Raw genomic sequence first — 20,811 nt, 5'->3', positions numbered from 1 at the left:
AGGCAGAGCAAGGTGGCTCACTCTGGATTTTAGTATATTCTGTGGTTCCTCTCGTAGGTGCAGAGCCTATTGAGAGAGAACTCATTCCCTTATTTTACAAATGAGGAGACCAGGCCTTGAGAGGGGAAGTGTGTGTGTGGTGAGCCGTGAGGGGTGGTGGAGTGCAGGGGGCAGAGCCACAGCCGGCGAGACCCTCCCCGAGCCGCCTCCGCCAGCTCTCCCTCTGGCCCCAGCGCTGGAGCTCTCCACAGCAGGGGCGCACCTCCCGGTGGGCTTCCCTGATGCCAGTGTTGACCTGTGCTCCCCGCTTTGGGACAGGACCAACCTGGAGGCCTTGCAGAAGAAGCTGGAGGAGCTGGAGCTCGACGAACAACAGCGGAAGCGCCTCGAGGCCTTTCTGACCCAGAAGCAGAAGGTGGGGGAACTGAAGGATGATGACTTTGAGAAGATCAGTGAGCTGGGTGCCGGCAATGGAGGTGTGGTGTTCAAGGTCTCCCACAAGCCGTCCGGACTCGTGATGGCCAGAAAGGTGAGGGCACTTTTTTTAAAAAAAGGACTGCATCAAGCTTGCCTGGGTAGACAGGTAATTGGATTATCTCTTAGAAGACCTGGGGGCCTGGAGACAAGGATGGAAAGAAAATTGACTTTTCGTTCAGTACCCTTTTGTGCTGTTTGAAGTTTGAATTCGTGTTATCTGTTAGATTACAGATAAACACACTCATGATGTGTTAGTGTATTTATCCCACTCCCCAGACTGGAAAATAATAGCAAGGGACCCTTTGCTAGCTTTCTGGGTGCTCTGGAAAGAAAGCTGAGATGCTCATTTGCCATTTTTCAAGAACAGGGGCTGGTTCCATTTACCCAGCCCCAGGGACACACCGAACGTTGGCTTCGTGTTGTTTCTCCGAGCTCCACCCTGCCCATGCTTCCCCTTCATCTCCCTGCAGTACGGCATCTTGGCTCCCCACCCTGGCCTGCAGCCCTTGAGCTGGACTTCCTGCCCTGGTGAGCCTGAGTCCTCCTCTTTCCAGACAGCAGATTTGGACTCTTCCATGTTTTGCAGCACACCATGTTCATTTCTGTCCACATATTTTTGCTCATACTGTTCCTTCCATCTTTTCAAACACTTCCCATCTTCAAGGCCCACCTCCTGTCTAGCTTTCACTAGCGCCCACGCTGATAACCGCTGCTTCCGTGTCTTCTGGACACTCATTGTCCATGGCTCTTTTTAGAAGCTCAGCCTTATTCAGTAATCATTTCATGTTTTTGTCACCTGTCTCCTCAGCTGAAACAAGGGACAGCATGGCGGGGCGGAGATAAGGAGGCCCCCCAGGCCTTCGCTAAATCCCAACCACATTAGGCTCCTAAGGTCAAGGGGAAGTCTCCTGGGCAGCTTGGATTGGCAGACCCAGTTCCTCATACCTTTCTGGTCCTGCAACCCTTGGGTATCAACCAAGTCTCTAAGGCCACTTCCCCTCATCTCTCAGCTTCCCAGGTCCTTTTGTTCTTGGGAGCGAAAGGGCCCCTCTTCTTCAGTCTTGGCTCCTGGGAGTGGAGGCACAGCTGTCCCTCCCCTGGGTACAGCCCCTCCAGTGCCAACACCTGCCTTGGTATGTTGGCACTCAGTACTCTAGCTGGCCAGTAACCTGTTTGCTGAAACTTGCCTGCTTCCTCTCTTCCTACCTCTAAGAGCTTAAGCATTTAAGAAAACTTCTCTCTGTCCACCCACTCACCCCTCCCTCCATCCATATATGTTCAAAGCTTCTCTTCCTTGCACCTTTCTTTCCCCAGCTAATTCACCTGGAGATCAAGCCTGCCATCCGGAACCAGATCATAAGGGAGCTGCAGGTCCTGCACGAGTGCAACTCGCCTTACATCGTGGGCTTCTACGGGGCGTTCTACAGCGACGGCGAGATCAGCATCTGCATGGAGCACATGGTGTGTGGCAGCCTGGCAGCCCCTGAAGAGCGGCCTGGGGAGCTGGGGGCTCCGGCCTGACCTTTGCTCTGAGATGTGACCTGACCAATTGCTCCCTTGTTCCTCCCTGAATCCAGATCACTGTCTGGGGCATTTAGGAAACCTGACTGTAGAAGTTGGATTAACCAAGAAAATGACAGGCCTCCTTCCTAAGTCCCTGTCTCTTCAGAGAGGTGGCAGCAACCAGGTGTCCCTGGAGCACATCTCTCAGTTTTCTTGATCCCAAGATTTTGATGTGGGTAGAGCCTGGTTAATGTGGTTTAAACCCATATATTACATGCCATGCTGTGTACTAGGTACACGGTTCAGGGGTTATGAAGATGAGTGAGAGTGGGTGAGGCCCTGCTTTCAGAGAGTTTATCACTTGCTATAAGAGCAGGGTTAGCAAAATTAATACTGATGAACTAATAGTTATTGGGTATATATCATATTAAGCACCACCCTAAGCAAATTAATATTATATTTCTACAAACACCTTATTGAGCTGGGTACATTATCTGCATTTTACAAGTGAGGAAACTGAGGCACAGGGAAATGGAATAACCTAATCAAGGTCAGGCAACTGGTAAGTAGAATTAGTAAAATTTGAACCAAGGCTGTCTCACCCCAGTGTACTTTGTTGAGTCTACTGGATAGGGATTGGGGATCTCTTTCCATCCTTGACGGCCAGAATTTCAAAGAGAGAGAGGCTGGCTTCAAGGTTGCTAATCTTTTCTGTCCCCAATAGGCAGCATGGCACAGGGCACTTTGGTATCTGAGATGTTGATTCATAATTCCCTTCTTCACAAAAATCCAAGCAGACACTTTGTTTTGTTTGCCATTGTGTCTCCAAAGCCACAGCAGGTGCTCAATAATTATTTGTTTATAGATGTCACTTTCTCATGACATCTTGGAAAGTTTTTTATCTTTCTGATTCTCCGTTTCCTCATCTGTAAAATGGGCATTATTATACCTGCCTTGTTGTGGTGAGGATTAATTAAAATAAAAGATGTATCAAGTCTTCTGCCATACTCTCTGACTCAGAGTACACCTTTTGCAGACTTTAACTTTTGCTTTATCCTCACTGGAGCTGACAGTTCAAAGACCGAGGCTAATATGACCGAGTCTCCCTGCTCCATGGGTGTTCTGCTTTCGGTCCCTGCCTTGTGTCCCTCAGCAACTTCTCTGCTTCCTTCCTGACTCTCTAGCCCTGCCCTCAGCTCTGTAATGAGAGCCCCAAGGCCTGGTCTTAATAAGCTCTAGGAGAACCCTCCCAGGATGTTTGTCCCTTGCCGATGCCCCTGTTATCGTGAACATCTTTTCATTTTAATTATTAAGAAATGCCATACACCAGGTTTCAGGCATGTGCTGACTCTCTTTGCAGTACCATATGGAACGTAGGTTCTGAAATATGTCTTTGGTGCACCTCAAGGTCCCTGAGAAAGCTCTCGTTCCTTTTTGCTTCCGCGAGAGTGAAGCAGCCTCTGTGGGAAGCATGTGAGCCTTTCTGGCTTGGTCTCAACTCAGGCCTGGGGTGCCGATTATTCTCAGCCTGGCAGGGTGGGGAAGGGCAGAGGGGCAGGGCTGCTGCTTGTCCCTGGCGTTTCTTGTGCTCTTTCTGCTGATGATGGTTGGTTTTCCAGCTTTAGCCCAAGAGTTGGATGAAAATATGTAAATGGCAATGGAGGTCCTTGAAAACTAGAAGGGTGAGAGGGTGGAGGTGATGGTGATCAACCAGTGCTAAAACAGGAAAGGCCTGAGCAACCTCTCTCCCTCTTGGGTCTTGCTAAAATAACAGAGAATGGGTGGTGGCATGGCTTGGCACAGTGGTAACCAGCTTTCACATCTTCTGCCACTTGAGTCCTTTCCATGTTATGTGACTTATTAATCATATCAGCCCCATCATATGACATGGGTTGATCCCCACCCCTACCCCAAGCTGGTAGATGGGGAGAGTAAAGCCTTGAGAGGTTTAGTAATTAGTCTAAGTATTATAACCAGTAAATGTCAGAGCTGAACTCTTAACTGATGTCACTAACCAGATCCACCTTCTTTAAATTTCATATTGCCTCCATTACGCCATGTAAGTCATGTACTCTCTCAGGATTTTCTCATCTCTGCAGAAAAATGTCTGGACTGGATCTTTTCTAGGGACCCCTCTCCCTGCTAACCTTTTGTGTTTCTGTGGTTTTTGGCCCTCATAGCCAGTCAGTTCACTACATTAGTTAATCATTATGGAATCAGCGTCACATGCACTTATTTTATTGCCTTAGTGCAAAGTGCCACATGAGCTGCGGCAGGGATGGGGACATTGAGATCAGTGTCACGGTGAGGATGTCACTGGACACGGGGGCTCTTTGAGCACCAGATACGTGTCACCTCGTGCCTACTGTCTTCTGAACCATTAGAGGTTCTTTCCTGAGTAACCTCCAACCCTTTTATTAGAGGGTAGCACAGAACTGGAGGTTATTCTTCCTTTAATAGAGGAGCCAGGAGGTGGTTTGTAGGTTTGAGCATGGTTGACCTCCAGGGTGCTTGCTTCAGAGGTTAGGATCAGGCCCTAAACATTGATAGTCAGTGGCCTCTTCATTTATCCAGATCCTGCTGGAACCTTTTTCAATTGGCCATATGTGGCATCTTGCCACGTGGTGTTCAGTCTTTCTGTTTGTCTTAAATTGACCTGTGTTGAGACTTCCTCATACTGGAACCCTTCTTTCTTCAGTCTGGATTCAGAGATACTGATCACAGCCTCGTGCTCCTTGCTCATGTTCAGCCTTTCCTTCCCAGAGGAGGAGATGACACAGGGTGTCACAAGGGTTGGTACCCATTCTCATAGCCCATTTCTAGTAGCTGCAGGTCAGTTGCTTTCCTCCATGAATTTGGCTCTCTGGGGAGAATGAGATCCTCTCACTTAAGTCCTCAAAACAGAAGGTGTCTCTGGAATTACTTGAGGTAATTGCCTGGGAAACTGGCTGTCAGATGCTTTCTGGGGCCAAGCAGTGTAGGACACCTATCAGGTAATATGTGTTGACTGACTGATGAGGGAGGCCAGGATGGGGAGGGCGTGGTCAGGCCTGGGGCTCAAGAGAGAGTTAGGGCCTCCTGTTTCTGGGGATACCTAGGCCCGGCTGAAACTGCTTCAGTACTAGTGGAGAGGCTTAGAGCTACCAGGGACGGGACCCTGGAAGGAAGCAGCTGTGGCCTGAAGTCTAAGTGGCCATGCCCCAGGGCAGCTTTCTGCTCTCAGCTGGGCACCCTCACCGCTTCCGTGGTCCCTGCGCAGGCCTCCTGCAGGAGAGCTCCTACACTGGCTGCTTTGCCAGGACAGTTTTCTAATGGCTGCCTGCCGCTTCTCTTTGGGGATTTCGCTTTGTCTCAGCTTCCCCATTTGAAAGGCGCTGTCATGGAGAGCTCTGTTCGTTAGCCATACCCCACCTTCCCAGGCTCTCTGGCCCTCTCTGTATCACAGTCTTTGCATGATGTCCTTTGTCACTGGCATTTTCCCCCAACGCTTTACTATAAAAAATTTCAGACGTACAGAAAGTTGCAGGAATTGTGTAATGTACACACTAAACCCACCACTTCAGTTCTACCATTAACATCTTCCCCTGTTTGCTTTTGTCACACCTGTCCATTTATGTATTGCTCAGATAGTTTATTGGGATGCACTTTAAATTTGTCATCAGCATGCACTGAGCCCTATCTTCTTGATGCACTTGGCTAGGGCTGACCTTTTCTAGAAAAAAGCAATGTTTGTACTGCCCAGTCTGGATTTTGAGACCCAAGGGTTACCTGGATGATGCCTGATCAGAACAGGAATGTTCTTGTCTTTGGGGAAGTAGACTCCTGCTCAGAGGTAGCTGAGCAACTAGAGAGCTGGGAACTCAGGGTTGATGTTTTAAGCTCCCCCCCCCCCCCCATAAAGCATTTGTCTCTTCTATAGAAAACCTTCACAAAAGCACCACTGACTTAGTTAATAATCGGCTTCTAAAAATAAGCCCAGTTTTCAGCAGCTTTAGTCAGCGAAGGCAGGTCCTTGGCAACTGCAGTAGAATTGAAAGGTTGGGAGGTGAGTCGCAGGCAGCACTGGGTGAGCCTGACTGTGGTTCGTGCCTCTTAAATCCTGCTCCTCCCATTGCTCATACTGTAACTCTGCTTGTAGTATAGAAGGAGGCTAAAGGGAGGAGAGCCAGCATTTCTTCCTTCTTAACAGAAATGTTTACTATACCAAGGTATTTCGCTGGGCTGCCCTCTGACCTGGCAGTGGAACCTGAGAGCGTTTTCTGCCTTGTTTGTATCACAAATTTGGGCAGAGTTGCTCTGTTCCCTAGCTTTAAGTATACAGTCTTCCCTAATAATTAGGCAGAGTCATTCAAACAAAGGGTCTGAAATCACATTCAGTTGAAAGCAAAATAGAAATAGCCGGAAACTTTCTGCACTGGAGTCCCTCGTGCCTGTCAGTAAGGGAAATTGAGAGGTGCTGTGGCCTTTCTTGGGGCCTGCTGACTGGGGTCTGTTGACCTGGGCTGTGGTGCTGGCCTGATTTGGCCATCAGGGGCCTGTGGCATTGTGAAGGCAGCCTCAAAGCCTTTGAGCCAGGCTCAAAGGATGACTCAGGCACCCGCCTGGGTCACAGCCAGGGTAGGACTCTCCCAAGGGCTCTTGGAAAATGTGTGTTTACGGAGAAGTTCTCTTTGGCTGTAGATCAATAATTCCCATCTCATAGCACATTTGAATTTTAGGTTGAATTTTGAAATCTTCCCCCGTGCTCCTTGGTTGTCTGACCCATCATTAGGTAGTTGTGCTTGGGAGTTTGTTGTGATGAAAAGTCTAACGTATTCAGGGCTGTTAGTATGCATATGAGTACAGACCTGTACTATCTTCTTTTTTCATTAACATCCATGATCCATAGTTGATCTATCATAGAAAGTCATTGGTCCAAACTGTCCTTTCTGTAAGCATAGAATTTTAAGTTGATAATCTGTGTTTAGCATTAGTTTAGGTAACTTTTAAAAATGATTTTTATTTACTTAGTTTTAATTTTTGGCTGCACTGGGTCTTCATTGCTAAGCATGGGCTCATTCTAGTTATGGTGTATGGGCATCTCATTGCAGTGGCTTCTCTTATTGCAGAACATAGGCTATAGGGCATGTGGGCTTTAGTCGTTGGTGTTCAGGCTCAGTTGCCCTGTAGCATGTGGTGTCTTAGTTCCCTGACTAGGGATCGAACCCATGTCCCCTGCATTGGCAGGCAGATTCTTAACCACTAGACCACCAGGGAAGTCCCTAGGTAACATTTTTCAAGAGCTCTGTATCCCTGAACGAGTCTTACTTATTTTCTCACTTCCTTTAGAAAGAAAGCAGTGTTCTAGCTTCCTAACAGATTTTGCACCAACTGGATGCTCAGTATCTGTTAATTGATTTATAGGTTTAATTCTCCACTTTCATAAATGAGGTCAATTTTTTTATTTTTTACCTTTAAAAAGGTAAAACATTTATTTATTGTAGAAAATTTGTAAATCATAGAAAAGCACAGAGAAGAAACTATTGCACAACAGAAGTCCCTAATAATCTTACTACATAGACTGGAGCATTTTGGTAATAGTTTTGATATTCTGGTTTTGTGTGAGTATATGCACACTTTAGTTTTATAAAAATGAGATTATGCTGTGTCCTTCTTTTGTTTATTACATCATTGCTCTCCAGGCTTCTGTTTCTTGGCTGGGTGGTTTTGGAAGCGGGATCTCTGTGGAAATGTCTCTCTACTTATCCTACCCAGATCTCACCCTCCTCAAAGGCTCAGGTTCCATATCACTCTTGTTGTGAACTCTTCTGTTGGCCACTTTGTCTAGGGATCGCTTCCTCTGGATACCTGTAGTGATGTCTTTTCTCTTCATTTAACTGTTTGTTCCCTGGCCTATTTCAGAGGAGGATTTACGGTGCCTTGCCACTTTATGAATGTGTTCTGTCTTCCCAACCAGAGGGTATTATTTCCTGTCTTTATCATTTTTTTCATATGTAGTTCCTCACATATCCCTCTGCCTTACACAGAGCTGATTAATAGATGATAGTTGATGATGGTAGCTGCTCAGGGTAGACCGGATACTTAGAAAATCAGTCTGAAGTTGTAGGGATCATCTCTGCTTCTGGGGTAATTTTATATTGTGACTGATAATCGGCTGCATCCCAGGAGTACTAAGCAATTTAATGTTTCTCTGCTTATGATGTCGTTGAAATGCCCCAACTTGGGAGTCCCCTGGTGATCCAGTGGTTAGGATTCCACTCTTCCACCCTATTCTTTTCTCCCCTTGCTCCTCTCCTTTTGCAGGTATGGAAATCATACTCATTCTTTGAGTAAGATTTCAGCTCAAATGTTATCTTCTGAGTGAAGTCAGAATTCTCCCTTCTTCTTTGGGTGTGTGTAGCACTTTTACTATATACATTTATTCTGTTTCGTTGTGTTTTGTGGAGTAGTATATTTCTCCTACTAGTTTATAAATTTATTGAGGATAAGAGCTAGGTCTTTTTTGTATCTTTATCCTCCACAGAACCTCAAACAGTGCATGGTGCTTTGTAGGATTTGTGGAATGAATAATTACTTTCTATGGTATTTTTCTTTGGATTTTTTGAAGTATAATTTGTTAGGATGATACCAAATGCAAGTTGTGACTTACATAATGGTGGCAGAATGGCAAACATTTATTGAGAACTTACCATGGGCTAAATATTGTTCCAAGGGCTTTGGATGTATGAGCTTGTTTAATACTTACAGTAGCTCTGTGAGTATTACAGTAGCCTTATATAATTATTATCATTCCCATTGTACAAGTTGAGTAACTTAGTGTCCACTAGATGGTAAGTGCGAGTTGGGAATGCAGATTCAGATAGTGTGCCTCTAGGGCACGCCTAGCCACCACTCTGTCAGTTCAGCAGAGTGAACCGCTGAATTAGTAACTTATGGGAAGGTTATTCATAGGGTTTGAGTTATTAATCATTTGCTAGCTCCCACAGTGTCTCACATTCATATCTTATTTGATATCTGGAGCACACCTTCCTTCTAGGAAGGTTTGTCATGTGTGAGATTTATTTTGCCGCTGAAGTTTAACACTTGAAAGAATAGTGAGAAACACTGTCACTAAATGGGCTCTGGTATTCTTGTTCTTAGGATGGGGGTTCCTTGGATCAAGTTCTGAAGAAAGCTGGAAGAATTCCTGAACAAATTTTAGGAAAAGTTAGCATTGCTGTGAGTATATTGAGAAGTTTTTCTTCCAAGTTCTCTCATTGATAAATAGGAAAGGGACAAGGAGGAAGGTGGGAAGTTGACAAAGGGAAGTTTTCTAAGAAAAGTTAGGTTTCTCACTAGAATTTTCTCTTATCTGGATTCTAGATACAATATCCTCTCCCTTTCACTAAAACTAGCAAAGTAACTTTCTGTATGTTAAAATCTATCTTGAAAAATAGGACAGGGTATCCAAAAGAATTCTCATTTTTGGCATCAGAAAGCCTCTTTTTAGAATGCAGATTAAAAAATGAATTCAGGCAAAGTGTTTTTTAAAATGTAAATTATCTAAACTTGCAATTACCAATTTTGCTTAAAAATCATATGCTAGATACCATGTAAAAGATGGTTTCTTAATAAGACGATGAAAAAAATCAAACAGAGAGAAGAAAAATAAGGGAAGAAGGCAAATTTGTGATGTTACATGAAGTATTTTCTAGATAATTTTAAAATAGAAAGGTTGGATATTTTCTAAACACCACGATTTCAGTTTCCCTCTTTTTACATTTCCTCTCACCTAGGTAATAAAAGGCCTGACATACCTGAGGGAGAAGCACAAGATTATGCACAGAGGTAAGAAATTATTTGCTAGTTGTGATGTTTTGGATTTTAGCTGAAATCTAAAAATTGTTGCATCCTCTTTTATGTTTTGCTTTGGTATAAAAGTCATTTGCTGGTATTTTTTATTTTTACTACGACTCTTTGTTTAGTTTGATGTCTGGAGCAGTAAGAACCACCCTCTTTTTGCTATGTGGTGTGCCTGAATATTATGCCAGTATACATATGCCAGTGTATTAAAAAGCAGAGACATTACTTTGCCAACAAAAAGTCCATCTAGTCAAAGCTATGGTTTTTCCAGTAGTCATGTGTGGATATGAGAGTTGAACTATAAAGAAAGCTGAGTGCCGAAGAATTGATGCTTTTGAACCGTGGTGTTGGAGAAGACTCTTGAGAGTCTCTTGGACTGCAAGGAGATCCAGCCAGTCAATCCTAAAGGAAATCAGTCCTGAATATTCATTGGAAGGACTGATGCTGAAGCTGAAACTCTAATACTTTGGACACCTGATGTTAAGAACTGACTCATTTGAAAAGACCCTGTTGTTGGGAAAGATTGAAGGTGGGAGAAGGGGACAACAGAGGATGAGATGGTTGGACGGCATCACTGACTCGAGGGACATGAGTTTGAGTAGGCTCCGGGTGTTGGTGATGGACAGGGAGGCCTGGTGTGCTGCAGTCCATGGGGTCGCAAAGAGTCAGACATGACTGAGTGACTGAACTGAACTGAACTGAACTGATGCCTGTTACCTGAGACTGTGAAAGACATAGTCACCCAGTACACACAGACCAGATCCCCAGCTGGAACTTAGTTACCCAGCCCTCGGTGTCCTTGGCTGCCCACTGGACTAGACTGTGAATAGGCCCAAAGCCATGACTGACTGGATATGAGTTTGACTCTAAAGAAACTCTGGGTTTTATAAAAGTATACATACAGTTATCATATAACCGTACCATTCTTAGATATTCAACATAAATGAAAACATATGTGTAGATAGACTCATATGCAGATATTTAAAGCAGCTATATTCATAGTAGAAATAACTAAAATATTCTTCAGCAGGCCAAGAGATAAGCAAATTACAGTATATCCATACAATAGAATGTTACTCAGCAATAAAAAGAACAGACTCTTGACACACATAGTTTTTTAAAATTAATTTATTTATGGCTGCTCTAGGTCTTCATTGCTGTTGGGGACTTTCTTTAGTTATGGGGAGCAGGGGCAACTCTTCATTGCTGTGCATGGCCTCTCACTGTGGTGGCCTCTCTTGCAGAGGAGCACAGGCTCTAGGCATGTGGGCGCAGGAGTTGTGGCACACAGGCTCAGCAGCCCTGAGGAATGTGGACCAGGGGTCAAATGCATGTCCCCTGCACTGGCAGGCAGATTCTTACCTTGTATCTTATCTTATTCTTATTTCACTGTACCACCAGAGAAATCTGACACATGTAGTTTTGATGACTATCAAAAACACTTAATGTTAGATGTAAGAAGCCTGACACGAAATAGTATAGACTATCTCCATGTATGTAAAATCATAGAGGAAAAAACACAGGTCTTTAGGGACCGAAAGTAGATTGGTGGTTGCCTGAGGGCTTACTGAGAGATTAACATCAGTGAGGCCTGAGGAAACTCTCTAGGGGTGATGAAGTGTTATATCTAGATTGTGGTGGTAGATATGTGGATATATGCATTTATCAAAAGTTAAACTTTCTGATGAAGTGGTTGCATTTTATAGTGTATGTGTGTGTGCTAAGTCGATTCAGTTGTGTCTGACACTGCGATCCTGTGGACTGTAGCTTGCCTGGTTTCTTTGTCCATGGGATTCCCCAGGCAAGAATACTAGAGTGGTTGCCATTTCCTCCTCCAGGGGATCTTCCTAACCCAGGAGTGAGCTCCTTACCACTAGCGCTACCTGGGAAACACTTAATAGTATATAAAGCCTTTTATATCTTAATGAAGTTTATTTTAAAAAAAAAAAAAAAAGATGAAGAAGCCAGAGGAAAGACAAATGGAAAACATAGTTCTCTGGTCATGTCCCTTTAGCTACAGTGTGCCTTAGCACAGGTCTAGGAAGGGATGGCAGAGGAAGAGCGTAGTGGACTGGTGGGATTTACTGCCCAGCTTACGAATCATTCTGTATTCCCAGTGTTAGTCACTTAAGTCGTACCTCTTAGTGACCCCATGGACTGTAGCCTGCCAGGCTTCTCTGACCTTGGAATTCTCCAGGCAAGAATACTGGAGTGGGTTGCCATTTCCTTCCTGAGGGGATCTTCCTGACCCAGGGATTGAACCTGGGTCTCCTGCATTGCAGGCAGATTCTTTACCATCTGAGCCACTAGGGAAGCTCTATGTACTATAATACATTCTAAATTTTAGAATAGGTGTTTTTTTAAAATTAAAATTTTAAATTGTAAAATATTTATAACATAAAATTGATCATTTTACCATCTCAAAATGTACAGTTCAAGTAGAATTTTTAAAAAATGTACAGTTCAGTGATGTTAAGTACATTCACATTGTTATGCAACCACCACCGTCAGTATTCTTAAGATGTCAGATTTGCTTTAATGGATCTGTAGTTTCAAAGACATCCCATTAAAAATCCCAGTAGCCTTTGCAGAGTTGATAAATTGTATCTAAAATTTAAGTGTAAATGCAAAGGACCTAGAATAGCCAAAACAACCTTAAAAAGGTAAAACATAGTTGGGAGACTAAGACTACTGGACTTTAAGGTTTATTGTAAAGCTATAGTAATCAGTAGAGTGTTTGTATTGGTGTGAAGCTAAGCAGAATAGATCAAATAGAACAGAATGAAGAGTTCAGAAACAGATGCACACATATATAGTCAGTTGAGTTTTGACAAAGATTCCAGAGTAGTTCAATAGAGGAAGAAGAATTTTTTCAACATATGATGCTGAACAGTTGGATATCCATATGCACAAAAATGAAAGTCTATCATTTCCTTACACCATATACAGTAATTAGCTCTCAGTGGATCACAGGTCTAATTGTATGGGTTAAAAGTCTAAAACCTACAAAAGAAGACACAGAAGACTATTTTAGTGACTCTCTGTTTTAGCAGAGTTTTAAAATGGGACACAGGGGCTTTCCTGGTTGTCCAGTGGTTAAGAGTCCGTCTACCAGTGCAGGGGACACAAGTTCAATCCCTGGTGTGGGAAGAGCCCACATGCCCCTGGGAAACTGAGCCATGCCCCACAACTACTGAGCCTTTGTGCTGCAAGTACTGAAGCCTGTGCACCCAGGGCCTGTGCTCCAGAACAGGAGAAGCCACCACAATGAGAAGCCCGAGAACCCCAACAAAAAGTAGCCTGTGCTCATCGAAATTAGAGAAAGCCCATACACAGCAACAAAAACCCAGGGCAGCCAAAAATGGATGAACGAATAAATAAATTTTAAAAGAGAAAATGGGACACAGAAAGCACCAACTGTAAAGCAAAAATCAATAAATTGCACTTCATCTAAATTAATAACATTTGATTTTCAAAAATGAAAAGGCAAGCCACAGACTAAGAGAAAATATGGGCAAAATACATATCCATCAAAGGACTTTATTGAGAATATTTAAAGACCTCTTAAAACTTAATAAAAAGATAAACAATGCAATTTCAAAAAAATGGGTAGGGTCTTCCCTGGTGTTCCAGCGGCTAAGACTCTGCACTCTGAATGCAAACTCCCAGGTTCGATCCCTCATCAGGAAACTAGATCCCACAAGTCACATCTAAGACCTGGCACAGCCAAATAAGCAAATAAAACAAGTATTTTAAAAATGGGTAAAATATTTGAAGAGTCACTTTACAAAAGAAGATATGTGAATGGCAAATAAGCAAATGAGAAGATATTCAACATCATTAGTCATGAAGGAAATGTAAGTTACAGCCACAATGAGTTACTGCTACACACTGACTAGAATGTCTTTAGAGACTAGGTTATTCAGGGTGTGGAGCAATTGGAACTCTCAGTCACTGCTGATAGGAATCTGAAATGGTGCAGTTTATCAGTGTTTTAAAATGTTAAGCATGTTTATCTATGATACATTTAACCATTTCATTCCTAGGATTTTCCCTAAAGAAAAAAAGAAAGCATAGGTTCAATAAGGCCCTTGTACCTGGATGTTCATAGTAGTTTTATTTGTAATAGCCAAAAGTAGAGACAACCCAAATGTCCATCAGCAGTTGAATGCATAAACAGATTGTGGTATATCCATACAATAGTATATACTGCTTAACAATAAGAAGAATAAACCATAGAAAAGTTTAGCAGTATGGAAGAATCTTAAAAGAATGATGCTAAGTGAAAGAGTTAGACAAAAAAAGAGCTTTGTTACATGCTATGTGAATCTATTTCATAATTCTAGAAATTGCAGGCTAATCCGTAGCGACAAAATACGCATCAGTGCTTGCCTGGAGAATGAAGGGGTGGAAGGGAAGAATTACAAAGGAGTGTGAGGAAATCAGGGGGAGGGTAATAGACGTGTTTATAATCATGATTGTAGCCATGGTTGTATACATACTCATCAAGTTATTATATGAAAATTATATGCCAATTGGGATTTCCCTTTTGGTCCACTGCCTAAAACTTCATGTTCCCAATGCAGGGGGCCCAGGTTTGATCCCAAGTCAGGGAACTAGATCCCACGTGCCACAACTAAATAAATAAGTAATTTTTGTTTTAAAAAAGGGTAAAATTACATATCAGTAAAGCTTTAAAAAAGCAAAAAAAAAAAAAAAAAAGTCAAGTTGCTGTAAACTATCTCTTTATCAAGAGAGATATAAAGAGAGATTCTTAAATGCAGCCAGGGAAAGGGACAATTACTTTGGAAACACTTTGCTAGTTTTTTTTAAAAAAATTTACTCCATTTCTCAGTATTGACCTAAGAAAAATGAAAACATTTGTTTGCACAGAGACTTGGGCACACACGTTCATAAGCATCTTTATTAATGATAGTACCAAACTAAACAATCAAAATATTTATCACCAAATGAGCAAGTAAACAAATTCTGATATATTCAAACAATGGAACACAGCTCAACAATAAAAGCGAGCAAATTGTTGATACACACAACTTGGACAAATCTCAAAAACATCATGATGAGTGAAAGGAGCCTTATAGAAGAGTCCATACTGCATGGTTCTACTAGAACAGTCAGAATTAGTCCTTCATAACACAGGTTGCCTGAGGGTCTAAGGGCCTAGAGTGAGGGTAAACTTCAAAGGGGCATGACAGACAGTGAAGCTGGGCCAGGAACCCATATCTTCTGTTTTTAATACAGTCCTAAGTCTAGTCCTGGTGTTCTCTGCCGTGTGGCTTCTATGTGCCATGCTCTGCGTTGTTGGAGGAGTACTCACTTTATTTCCCTTCCGAAGAGAGGAAGGTTTCAGCTTGTTCCTGGAATAACCAGCTTGCTTTTCCCCTTCCTCCTGGTGCTGCCCTCACTTACCCAGCAATTTCTTTTCTGGCTCCACCATTTATTGCTTTTTGGCATAAAGAGCTGCTTTGTGAGCCAGGCGGGATTCCGGACAGATGTCTTCATGGAGAGCTCACTCCTTGCCCAGCCGACAAGGAGTCACTAGAAGGACTTCTGCTCTGGTGAGCAGAGTGTGTATGCGGGCAGCTGGGCCTGGCTGCTCTGCATTTCAGACTCGTGCTGTTTGAGGGTCTTGTCCAGAAAGAATTCACTGTAAGACCTCGCCTGGAAATGGTCCTCCTCTTGCACAACTTGATTCCTTATCAAGAGGCACGATGGGTGGACAGTTCCTGGAAGCTGAATTAGAGTGAGAATGAGAGAGTCTCTCTGCCTCTGTCTTTATGCTTTCTCACTGCTAGTAAGTTCAGCAAGTTCCTCTTCTGCTTTACATATATTCTTTTGCACTGAAATTTAAACTCTGTTTCTTCTTATTCTGTCCTTGAGGAAAAATGGGGAAGATTAAAAAGGCTTTTTGTTTGCCTCACATTTAAAAAAATTATTTTCTTTTTTTTAATCTCTGGTGTAATTTTTTTTCTTCTTAAGAAAAATTTTGGCTTTACCACTAGTGTACCTGGGAGGCCCCAGAAAAGTGTAGATAGGCCTTCAAAAAACTGAATCCCCAGACTGTGTTGGGGCAGGGACCAGGAAGGACTGCTCTGGTTTAGGAGGCTGGGTCATGCAGACAGAAAAGCAGCAGCCTGAGTCCATGGCTCCCACAGGGTGGCTGTTGCTGTGGGCCAGTTGGCCCTTGTTAGCCTCACCGGGGGTGGGCTGCCGGCTCAGTCACCCCCCAGAGGGGTCCACTGTCACTGCCGCCACAACAGTCATGCAGGCATCAAGCGGCCTTCCCTTCCTACTGAATGTGGGGTACGGGTTGGCACATCCGTGTGCAGGATTTTTTTTTTTTTTGCCACGCCACACAGCTTGTGGGATCTTAGTTCCATGACCAGGGATTGAACCCTCTCCCTGGGCAGTGAAAGCACAGAGAGAGCATTAAGCCCTGGACAGCCAGGGAAGGCCCCAACAGGATTTTAAATTGTTAGGTGAAAGTGATTTCTAGGTGTGCCTTACTCTAAGTAAAAACTAAGGTACAAAAGTAACTTAAAGCACAAGTTGTTCTGGGGGCACTTTTGCTTTTTAAAACATTGACTCAAAGATTTTTCAAATATAATTTCTCACAGAATCTTCAGAAAGGCAAGCAAAAATTTTATCACTTTGATTCAGACTTTTTTTTTTAGGGGGTGGGAATATGCTGGAGATACAAACTTCCAAATTACTTTTTAGGTGAGAAGAAGAAGTATAGTAATGGTGTTTGGGTGAACAACTGTTTTCACCTACTGTTTAGGTCCTGTTTTTGCAGCTAGGTCGTGTCCTCTTGAAAGTTTCAGTTTTCTTTCTCGGAGTGGGTGTGTGTCCTGGACCTAGTGAGCTGCACTGCTCTGGGTGTGCCTGGGGCTGGCTTTCCTGTGTTTCTGGATGGGAACCTAGAGATCAGCAGATACTCACCCTCATTCCTGAAGTGCTTGGTCTCTGCCATTGTGGAACGGGACTTCTTAGGTAGAACAAGTACAACCGATACTCCCCAAGTCTGAAGTCCTGGCCAGCTATCTGGATTCCATCCACAGTGATGTGGCTCACTGTGATTTGTCTGGGTGTTGGGCAGACATCGTATTCTGTCTCCCTGAGTGTTCAGAGGGAGTAGCAGTCTGTGCGGTCCAGCCTGGTGTGGTGGTTTACGGGTGCCTGATCAGGAGGTGGGGATTAGAGCTGTGGCTCCTCTGGGAGTGCACCTTGTCCCTGAACTCTTCGGGGGACAGTCTTGCGCAGGTGTGTGCCCATATCCCTCCACGTGTACTTGCCCCCGTGGGCCCTTTCCCCATCCAAGAAGAGTAATGTGTATTGTAAAATAGTCATTGAACACCTACCAAATGCAAGGGACTGGGTGAATCGCTGAGGAGGGCAGAAAATGGCTTGTACATGACTTGTGTCCTCTGGGAGCTTGGTGTCTAACGGGGAAGAGCTTCCAATGGGTGGCGGAACACAGCCGGCACCATTGTTTTGTGCGTGAGTCACCCCACCACCAACTGTCAAAGAGAGTCTGATGTGATGTAATTAGTCGGGATCCTTTGACTGTATTAGAAACCTAACTCAAGATTATTTGATCAAAAGAGGGAACTTACTGGCTGGAGTAGCCAGGAGGTCCGAAGGCAGGGGTGAGTGTGGAGCTGAAATGATAGTCTCAGGACTTTGGTTGCTGCGTGGCTTTACTTCTCCTTCTGCGGTTGGGCTTCCTTTTCAGTCAGGCTCTCACCCCTGGGGGCAGCAGGGACCTCACTAGCTCAACACTTCCAGTCCTTAGCGCCCCAGGTCCCTGAGAAAGCTCTGCCTCATCTCCTCAGCCTCTAGGTCAGTGCTTGAACCGCTGGTTGGCTCTGCCTGGAGAGCCCCTCGAGTCCTGGGCCACTTCTTGTGTCCAGGAGGCTAGCTTACGAACATGTCTTGGGGCAGGATAGATGGGGCCTCTTCATTGGCACCCCAGCAGGAACACACACTGTTGTGGGGGAACATATCCCAAATGAAAAAGAGGAGTTCTGTAACTAGAAGATGGGAGGAACAGATTCTGAAAGCAAAAAAAAGGGTGAAGAGAGTTGTTCCACTGTAAATAATATTAAGCATTGGGTCAGCAAGACAGAAAACTGCTAACACAGGATCAAAACAATAATTAAGCATTGAAGGCAGGGGTGGGCAGATTGGCAGCGCACAGCCTGCTGCCTGTTTTTGTATGGCCTGCAAACTAAGATTTGTTTTTCAGAATTTTGTGACATGTGCTCATTGTGTGAAATTCAAATTTCAATGTCCATGAAGACATTTTACTGGAACACAGCCCGGCTTAAGTGTTGTCTGTGGCTGCTTTTGTACTGTAATGGCAGAGCTGAATAGTTGCTTGTGAAAGAGATTGTGTGGCCCTCAAAGCCTTAAAATATTTGCTCTCTGGTCCTTTGACAGTAAAAGCTTCCTGACCACTGAGTTAAGGGGAAGAGGAACCCCCGAGCCGAGGAAGCTTTAGAATTGAAGCCCGGAAGTCAGCTGTAAGATGATTAAGTCCTTCACTGAAAACAGGGTGTGTGACGTGGGGAGGAGACCTTAGCGCTCTGAGAGGGGTTAGTTAATTCCACTGGTTTCTATGCAGCCTTTCTAGTTACGGTGGCAGGAAGTCAGAGGTCCAGTTCATCCAAAGCTGAACCAGGTGGTTAGCCTTGAGTTAAGGGGTGTGTGGCGGGGGTGGGGGGCTCAGATACAGCTTCATGCCATTGAAAGCAGTGACTTGCATCACCAGCCCATCAAGCTGCTTAGCCCCCTCTCATTGTTAAGATCTTGTTCTGATTAAGACCCTGAAGAAAGATTATAGGATTTAGACCAATGCAGAGTTCATACAGCGGAGCCCATGAATAATGTCTGCTTTGGAGTTGCTGGCCGATGAAGATCAATAGATGCTGATAACAGAGTTAAATTAAGCCTCAGCTGGGTTTTCTTTTCCTCTGTCAGATGGAGCAGCATGTAACCTGCCTGATCTTTATACCCAGTAGCTGGGGCTTAGATTTTTGAGGGAACGCCCAGCCAGACTGTGATTGGAGTCAGCTGTGAGGTTCTCTGCAGGGCATTAGAGTCGCTTATACTTTGGGGCCCTCCTGCTCAGAGTACCCTCCCAGAGAGTTCCTTATTGCCCAGGATAAAGCATTCTGTGAAAACAGGGAGCTCTCGAGTCAGGATGAGATTTCAGCATTCTACAGAGACTGAGAGTGTTTTTGGATCCTAGTCCTGGGGATAGTGGAGAGTCTTTAAGTTATCTCAAGGGACCCCAGCAGCAGCCTCTGGAGGAACAGGGTTCTCACAGCCATTAGGATTTCAACCTCTGAAGTCCTCCTCTCACTTCAGTCAGACTTGCTGTTGGCACTGACAATCAAGATTTTAAGTGGCCCAAGTTTGTTGTTTTACAAGCTGTTGGTGGCAGATTCACATATAACGGGTTTCTGAGTGGCTGATTCTGTGACCCCTGCAAGGCGCTGTCCTCCCTGCCAGTTTTCCTGGAGTCTTGCCAGGCTTCCCTGAGGCCCGTGAGGGTGGCCCTGCGGCTGCGCACAGCGCTGTGTCCTGAGCACAGTCCCCGCCCCTGTGTGCAGGGGGATGCCATCAGAGCCTCAACCAGTGGGTGGCCCATGGTGTCCGGGGGACACCCTGGCTGCACCTCAGCTTCCTTTGCCCGCCAGGCTCATCTCCCGCCTGGTGGCGACAGCCTCAAGGGGGCAGTTAGTTTACAGGGAGAGCCGATCCCTTTGGACTGTGTCTGGACCCCCCCACACCTTGTAGATGGAAAGAAACAGTGGCTGATTAGTAGCTGGAATCCAGCGTGTGGTCTCTGGTTCGAAACGTGAGTCATGTTCTCTAGAATTACCTCAGTGCTAGACCCACAGCGATGGATTATGTCTCCAGATGAGTTTGTTTCTTAGCATCTCAAGTGAGGCAGATGGGCCGTTGGAGGAGGAAAGTGCTTCCTCAGATCCCTTTAGGGAAGCGTCGTGGAGGAGGTGGTATTTGGGCTGAGCTTGGAAACATGGGGAGAAGTTACGCAGGTGGCAGTGTTAGCACAAGGGATTCTAGGTAGGGAAACACATGAATCACGATGACACAGCGGCCGGGAAACACAGATAATGTCCTTGCAGGAAACAGCAAGTTGTTTAGAATATTTAGAACGAAGGATTCCTGGTGCTAAGTGGTGGGAGTTAAGTGAGAATTAGTTGAAGCAGTTGAGGAGGGTCTTCCCTGCCCTGTGCAGGGTCTGGATTTTTATCCTGGGCAGTGGGGAGCTGAGGGGTGCTCCTGCACAGAGAAGGGAGGCAAGCTGTCCTCGGAGGAGGAGGCCTCTGGCTGCTGCAGCTCAGGTGACGGGGAGGGGAGCGAGATCAGCGAGGAGGCTGCCACCATGGTTCTAGAAGAAAGAAGGTGGGTCTGAGTCACAGTAGTCATTGAATGAATCGCGAGGAGGACACAGGCTGGGAGAGACGACCCTGGAAAGCCTCTGAGAGCAGAGGCCGGGTGCGGGTGTGGGTGGAGGGGGGTGGGGTGAGCACAGGAAGAAAGCCCCTAGCTTTGCCCTAGGCCCTCCCTAAGGCAGGGGGTGGAGGGGACCCCGAGGCTAGGCCTGTTCCCTTTAGGAAAGACCAGGCCGAGAGGTGATCCCGGCAGAGCTGTGTCCTGCTCCGTCTCATGTCATAAGCCTCGTTTCTAGGGGTGCCAGAGCCGGGGCACTGCCGCTGTCCTCAGGCGCAGATGACTTCCTGAGCTCTGTGGGCCCAGGAGAGCTGGTGTGTCTTGCAAGTTTGGTGACCAAAGGAGGGGTAGCTTTTATTAACCAGTACCTTAGCAAGGTGGAACCCACCTTGCTCACCATGCCCAATGCTGCAGTGACAGTGGAGAAGTGGACAATCTCAGTAGAGGGTGGGAACCAACATTAGGCTTAATGGCACCAAATTA

General features: G+C 45.1%; 1 protein-coding gene across 2 annotated transcripts in view; it reads left to right on the top strand.

Annotated features, from left to right (window-relative positions):
• Positions 1-20,811, top strand: part of LOC120860906 (dual specificity mitogen-activated protein kinase kinase 1) — a 73,590-nt gene that overhangs the window by 36,457 nt on the left and 16,322 nt on the right. For both annotated transcript variants that reach the window (XM_040236621.1, XM_040236622.1), the window contains exons 2-5: positions 319-529; positions 1,792-1,938; positions 9,121-9,198; positions 9,756-9,807. In XM_040236621.1, coding sequence (XP_040092555.1) covers positions 319-529; positions 1,792-1,938; positions 9,121-9,198; positions 9,756-9,807 — 488 coding nt within the window. The remainder of the gene's footprint in view (positions 1-318; positions 530-1,791; positions 1,939-9,120; positions 9,199-9,755; positions 9,808-20,811) is intronic.

The sequence above is a fragment of the Oryx dammah genome, unplaced genomic scaffold (assembly GCF_014754425.2).
Source record: "Oryx dammah isolate SB20612 unplaced genomic scaffold, SCBI_Odam_1.1 HiC_scaffold_11209, whole genome shotgun sequence".
Taxonomy (NCBI): domain Eukaryota; kingdom Metazoa; phylum Chordata; class Mammalia; order Artiodactyla; family Bovidae; genus Oryx; species Oryx dammah.
This window is presented reverse-complemented; position numbering and strand designations above follow the sequence as displayed.